The sequence below is a fragment of the Phytophthora infestans genome, genomic scaffold (genome assembly GCF_000142945.1).
Source record: "Phytophthora infestans T30-4 supercont1.32 genomic scaffold, whole genome shotgun sequence".
NCBI classification, from domain to species: Eukaryota; Oomycota; class Peronosporomycetes; order Peronosporales; family Peronosporaceae; genus Phytophthora; species Phytophthora infestans.
Window position 1 is genome coordinate 636,170 of NW_003303727.1, and position 7,441 is coordinate 643,610.

Consider the following 7,441-nt stretch of genomic DNA (forward strand, 5'->3'; position numbering starts at 1 on the left):
TCGCCACCCGAGGAAATTTAGGTCATGTTTGCTTCGTTTGTCTGTTGTTTAAGCATTCCACGCATCCCTACCTAGACCAAACGTCGCCTCGCACGTCTACTCGAGCGATTGATGCCAGCGTACGCCTATAGCCATGGTCCATGGCTAGCCACTAATACGTATAAGCTTGTACAATTTTATTCCCGGGATTAAAGCTATTCTGACTTTGAAAGTCAGAATAAAGATAATCCGAGAATAGCTTCTAACCCAATGAAATTAAAGCATTTGTCATAAAAAGCTAGGTTAGATTATCTTTTTTATTTTTATTATTTTTAATCTCAAATGAAACAGCCCCTTAGTGTGTTGAACGCCCGGCTTGCCATCTGAGGAGACATTAATGCTGTTGAGAAGATTGAATTGCTTCGCGTGCAACACTCCTTCAAAGGAAACGTTTGTAAGTTTGCTTTTCGACGGTGGCTTCTCCCATTTTAAAATCGAGAAATCACTTTCTACGGTCGGTGTACCAGGAAACGCTGTACCAAATCCACCTGCAAAACGTTTTAGCGTTGCGAATTTCCCGTCGACATTATTCCAGGCCTTCAAAGGAGCATATTTTCTCATGAAATGCAACTTCATTGTCAATACTGCGGCGGAACTGTTCATGACTGCGGTACGGGTCGCATAAGGCTAAATGCTTTGCTCAATGACATCCATTTCTTCGTCAGTCCAGTGCGAAGCCATTCGATCGCGATGTTTTACTATCAAAGCGGATAAATCCCGGCCTTGTAACTTTATAAACTCCCGAGGAAGAGCTGGTGGAAGCGCTCCTTCCAAAGGTTCATTTTTCTCGTTGCGTTCGGGCACGATTGAATTCACTCGTTCAACCAGATTTTGCAATTACACGTGCGACATCCGAAGCTAATAGAGTTGCAGTATCCGTTCCAATAGTATCCAGGATTTTAAATTGCAAAAGAAACGTTGTCTTGAAGCAGATCCAATATTTTCGCTTGGTCACAAACAAATGTATCGTTCTCAGCCAGTGATAATGTAGTAGGTCGGGTGTCTAGGTCACAGTGGTCTTCATCCGTCACAGCTCGAACACCAAACATGATCTACATGTCACTAGACAACCTCTTCATCTGAGCCATTTGCTCCGTCACAAGGGTTGTGCTTCCTTCTAGGCTTCTAAAAGTGATTACTGCCCAGGTTGGTAACATCTCAATCAAACTCAATATCAACCACCACTGAAGTGGCGGTGGTGTTTATGCATTCAAATGTGCCGTCAATGGCACTCGGTGTTTCTTAAACCAAGTACAGCATCGTTGCATAGACTCCCAGCGTTTGTCCTGAAGAAGAGGAGTGGTGGGATCCATCTGACGTATCAGAGTTCCTTGGCGTCGTAGATACGCAATTGTTTGCGCCATGTAGCCGAAAAACGGGCCATTCATCGCGGCCTTGAAGGCATTCTGGAGAGCCAAATCTATCTGATGCGCGCCGCACCAAACACGCGTGAAGCCACTTCTGCACACCTTTTGAAATCGAGTAGCCAGTCCTTTGTTCGATATTGTCGTTGTAGTAGACTCGAATACGTGTATACAAGTACGATATCGACAAATGTGTCGACATGTCCAAAGCGATTGAGAAAGTCCACGAGCTTGTAATGATCTGCTTTATTTTGTCCAAATTCATTATACAAACAAAGCAGGCATACTTTGAAGGGAGTTCGGTTGAGCAGGAGCCTAATGATGCCAATCCTGTGGGTTTTAGGTTTTGCCAAGACCGAAATTGCCATTCGAAATGACATACCGAAGCTGAGGTAGTCAACAATCAAATGAAATCGAGCGGAATTCTTAATTGTCAGCACGTAGTGAGAGCCCGATTCATCCAGATCCATGTTAGACCGCTTAGCTCGCATCCAGGCTGAGTCGTCCTCCTCCTTATCGAGTAAACTCTGTCCCACAAAATTGTCCACAATATCACGGTCGATACAAACGACTATCGGTGCTTGGTTTTCATTTACAAAAGAGTGAATACTGGAACAAAAAGACTGCACTTCGTCGAAGTAAACTTTCTGGGCATCGGTAGAAAGCTGCTGGTAGTGCTCCCATCTACTTAAATGTTGACCGGTAAGGTGCGGCCGGTATTGTTCTGGTCGAAATGGCAGCTTGAAGTACTTCGTGCTTGCAGTTTGTTTACATTTCGAGCCAACTTTCTCCTCGCGCCCAAATGAAATACAGAACCGGCAAGCGACAGCAAGAACAACCCCACTTTCAAAATTGCGCTCAGAAATCTTCAGGCCAAACTCTAATAAGTGACGGTCTTAAAACGGCGTGGAACGTGATAGCTTGGAGCTTGATCCACTTTGTTGGATCGCGGTATATGGCGTGGAGACACTTGTCCCCACTTTTTCGTGCCCATGAGACAAGCTCGAGGTACTGTAACCTCTTGCCACGACTGCTATGAGCTAAAATGAAGCGCAATAATAGCGAATGGGCGGAAGAAGGAGTTTCAGATCCCCTTACCGGGGCCATCTATTTTTGGCATTTTTGAAAGATTGGATTTGGCGCGAGTGCCAGAACTACCCGCAAATACCAAATTTAGAGATGCCTGCCTATTGGTGACTGATGGTTTACTTCCCTGGCACCCTAATAATTGAGAAGTATTCCTTAGAGATCCACTCCTTCCCATTGTGCTATAACCTCTCGAGCGGGGCAGGAAGGTCGCCATGCTTCTAATTGAAGCTTCTGTTGGACACCAACTATCGGTTGGACTATCTAGATAGCTTTCTGAAAGTGAAATTGAAAGCAAAAAGAGCTTCGAAACGATTTAATACCCTGGTACCGGACGTCGTAACTTACGCCCTAGCAAAATCATCTATGCCGTAAGTTACGACATTGCGGGTGCGACACTAGAAAACTCTATTTTAAATACTTTATTCGAGATGTTTGCAGCTGTATAAGATGTGATAGACCAAATGAACAATACACAAAACCCCAGCAGGGGTAGGATGCGGGAAGGAGGTACGGTGAATGTGACATGTAGGACAGGATACATTGGGAGCTGTTTGTGTTTCATTCGAGTTTGACGGATGGCGCGCACCCGATCGACCAAGCACGGGAAGACGGCCGCTGTCGATGATGCCGCAAGGGATATCAATTTTTGGCTCCTGTGGAGGCAACTACGAGGTGTCGGCTGGACGGCAAAGCGCCTCGTCGGGATAAGACTTGAGTGGAGGTACGTGACTCCAGGTGGCTCTGATGTGTTCGTCGGGGAGGATGCGGTCGTCGCGAATGCACTAGAGTATGGATTGTTGGCTGACGACCAAACTGAAGAGGAGACGCTTTACTAATATCCTACGTTGTAACCTGCTAGAGTCGAAATGCACACAGGAAAACGAAATGCAGGTGACATCGGAGACGTTTCATTTGATCATAAGATGGGTGCTGCTGCCGTCGTCCGGAACCTGAAGATCGTTCTCAACGCGGACTGTCGCCATGCGTGGCACTTGGTCGTAATTGATCGCCTTTATGCCTCTGTCCTCCTCGTTATCGAGATTCTCTGAACGGGTGTGTACGTGCTGGGTACTATCATGACGGACAGGCTTGACGTTGACAAGAACGTCACATCGACTCGCAAGACACGGTCTGTTGGCACCCCTCGTGGCACATTCACCTGCTCCCGTCGTATTGCTGTACCAACCACGGTAGCGTACCACTGGTGGGACAGCAAACCTTTGCACTACTTGTGCACGGGGTCGGTGATGTGATGTCGATGTCTACCTTCAAGAGAAATGTGAAGCGTGTGCGGCCTATAGCTGTGCCATAATCGGCTGTGGTAACTGACTATCAGCCTGGATGGACGGTTCACGATCAGCTCCGCCTTCAGAAGTTCTCATTGCAAGCGTCGACAAAGTTCCAGAAGTATTTCATGAGTCTGTTCCTGGGCCTAGTGGATCAGGTACTGGTAAACGCTTACATGGAGACAGTACGGCTTGCGGGGACTGATGAGAAGAAACGTGGTGAGTGGTATTATGTTCTCCGGATCGAATAGCTTTAGCTGAAGGCTGAAGATTTTGCTAGTGTTTTGGTGACGCCTCCATCCCATTGTCAAAAGCGCAAACGAGCTCCAGTGCGCCTCGCCCATAAAGTTGAGCAGTCGGAGGATTGGGTGACGGTTAACGGTGTGCAGAAGCGTCGCCAGAGATCGTGCAAAGTATGCGCGCTTCTAAGGACAAACAAGAAAAAGAAGTCATTCGCTATTTCCTTCTGCCAGCGGTGCTCGGTGGACAACGCAAAGTGTTAGGTCTGCAACAAAATTAGGCATACCTACGGGGGCAAAGCAAAAACCTGTTTTGCGATCTGGCATGAAGAATTTGACTGTGGTCAGCCGATCTCTGCTACACTAGGAAAGAAAGTTGTGCTACGGCGTCCGGGGCAGGCAGTTGGGCAGCGGTAGAAGAACTGACAAGAGTTGCAGCTTCACGATGGGGGTGCAGATGACAAGGGAGAGGAAAACTGAAATGAAAGCGATCAGGAGCTAATTTTGTCTGTGCACGCCGTAGGATGAGGTACTAGGTGACATCTTTAATGAGTGGTGGCTTTTGTTAAATCGTAATGCACGTTTTGTTGATTTTTGCTTCGTCTTTTTCCATTGACTGGATTCTTTGTGTCACGGTACGTGTCTTTTTCATCTGGCGAAGGTGTCAGTGACGACATTGTATGTCTGGAAGGTGCTGAAAAGGCGTATAGCTTACGACATTAAAAAGAAAACCTGCTGAGACCTGATAGTGCTTCCCGCGCATGTCTATGGATAATTTACAATAAATAAGTGACTACGTACGTCGTAAGTTACGACATAGTAGTACCGTAACTGGGGCCAAATTCCGGGAACCAAAGGGGTTAAAATACCAGTTTTGATATTGCATAAAAACGTTCTATCTCAACCCCAAACTCTACGTACTCAAATGAGTGTCCGAGGGATAGGTCTTATGATTATCACAGGTTTACAGCGAATTAGGTTTAATGTCAACATCATCACTCATTCTGCCAGACATCACCAAAACCCAGGGTTCTGGAAACCCGGAAAAGTGGACGGTAGAAGAGTGCTGTGGGGTGGTTGGGCAAAGGGTTTTTCTTACCCTTACCGCTTTAACCTATAGCATCTAATAGTTTTACTGGTAAAAATTAATAGCCTTTAATAATACATAGTTACTTTCCTGAGATAAATCATACTCCGCACAGTTAATAACCCATAACCAGACATCGGAGTCAAGGGGTGGGTGGGTGGGTGGGTAACCCCGGGGTAGTCCAACCCACAAAAAAACCACTGGGAACCCTGCCAAAACCCATGACAAATGGTACTTCCTCTTACCGCCCGATGTTCCTCTGCGTAGACGTCGTAGTGCGCGAGTACCCTCAAGTCGAAGGCCTTGATCATGTAGCCATCCAGATCAAGGCACTCTTGGACGTGTCCAGGGTCTTGTCCGTCGCGGTGGCCGCGCAGAACCAGCCTCTAAACAGCCAATCCTTAACGCTGTTCGAACATGCCGCGTCGCGGGAGAAGAAGAAGCTGCTCCATTGGTCCTCAGAGCTGAAGCGCAGCTACAAACAATACCAGTTCGAAACAGCGCTAAACAACGCAGCAGCGCGAGGCTTCTTCACAGGCGTGAGATGGCTACGCTCCAAATACTACCCCAAGGAAATTTCCACGGCGCCGAGAGAGCGGCGCTGTACAGTGGCAATCTGCAAATGTTGCACTATCTCCACGACGAATTCAGCAACAAGATGGTGGACGACGCAGCCGTCGATAGCCAAGACGCGATCGCCCACGCCGCAGCCAATGGACGTCTGGACCTGGTGCACTGGTATTGCGAGATGAAAGGCCCATACGCCTTCGGATGGAACGTCATGGACGCGGCAGTCGCCCAGAATCACATGGACGTCGTCCAGTATCTGGACAGTGTCGTAGGAAATCGATGCACGAGACGTGGACTCGACCGAGCCGCGTTGAATGGCCATCTGAACGTCGTCAAGTGGCTGAATGAATCTCGGTACTACGAGATCAGGACGTTCCAGTCACTGGAGAACGCCATTGCAGGTGGCCACTTGGCTATTGTCCAGTACGTGATGCAGACGGTAGAAGTGGCCTACACGTCGTGGATGCAAGCGGCGTTGACAGCTGCCGTGACCCACGGACGGCGACAGATTCTGCAATGGCTACACGATCGAGCGGCGGCCGAGGCAGCGATGCATAACCGACGCTTTAGATTTGAGATTTACACCAACCAGCTGTACAAAGTAGCAAGACAGGGCCATCTAGATGTGCTGCAGTGGCTCCACGATCACAAATACCCTGTTCATTGTCGACGCGCTCATGTTGTGCGTGGAGCTGCTGCAGGAGGACACAAGGAAATTGTCGAGTGGATGGAACAGACCTTTGAATCGCTGACACGTCAACGTCATCGGATTCGAGTGGACGGAGCTGCAGCGTTTGGAGATCTCCAGCTCGTCCAATGGCTACATTTTCAGGGATATCGGTTCACGGCCCACGCGATAGATGACGCAGCTGCAGGGGGGTCTCTGTCTATTGTGTGTTGGCTACACGGACACGTGGAGAACTCGGAGTGCACTGCTGCTGCGATGGATCGTGCGGCAGCTAACGGCTTTTTGGGTGTCGTGGAGTTCCTTCACGTGAACCGCAAAGAAGGCTGCACGACTGCAGCAATGGACGAGGCTGCGCGAAATGGCCACGTCGAAGTGGTTAAGTTCCTCTACAAGAACAGGAGTGAGTACTGTACAGCGATGGCGGGGGAATCGCGCTGCGTCAAGGTGCTGCAGTTCTTGAAAGACCACAAGCGGCTTCGCTCTAGACTGCCCAGGACAGTGGACGCTTCAGCAAAAGGAGACCTGCAGCTACTGCAATGGCTTTACGATCACGATCGGAGACGTTTTGGCTTTGAGGCTGCTGTGGAAACCGCGCGTGAGGAAAATCAGTTTCACGTATTGCGCTGGCTGGAGACACTGCCTGAAGCTGGTCGATTCATGTAAATAATTGGCATTGCGGACCGCGGTGCTTGTAAATACGATCCTTATTCGGAAATTTGAATACATGTACTTCGAAGTACACTTTGAGGGAAGTACGTACAGTAAAACCTCTCCTACCTGATATGACCGGTGGGTATCAGATATAACAATATATCGTGTTACTCAGGTTTCCTCGAGATCATACGAAAGATTGTTGTTGTTTTTGTCGCTGGCGTTTCCACGTCCGACTCCGCGACGAACGGCGTTACTGCAACTCGTCAACGACAAGACAACAGCTCTTATAGCAACGCAACAGACCACATCGACACAAGGAGTGTAACGGGGTACGTAGCACTAAGTGTACCCTGGTTACATGAAGTGTGACACTTCACACTTCAGGAGTATGACATGTCATACTCCGGGATATTTGGTACAAGGTA

The 7,441-nt window shown here is 48.4% G+C and overlaps 1 protein-coding gene across 1 annotated transcript; it reads left to right on the forward strand.

Annotated features, from left to right (window-relative positions):
* Positions 1-5,325: 5,325 nt before the first annotated feature.
* PITG_14094 (uncharacterized protein) lies at positions 5,326-7,025 on the forward strand (the record flags this gene model as incomplete). The annotated part of the gene is made up of 2 exons (XM_002899176.1): positions 5,326-5,643; positions 5,697-7,025. 2 exons carry the CDS (start codon positions 5,326-5,328, stop codon positions 7,023-7,025), a joined length of 1,647 nt encoding a protein of 548 aa, XP_002899222.1.
* Between the last annotated feature and the right edge of the window lie 416 nt (positions 7,026-7,441).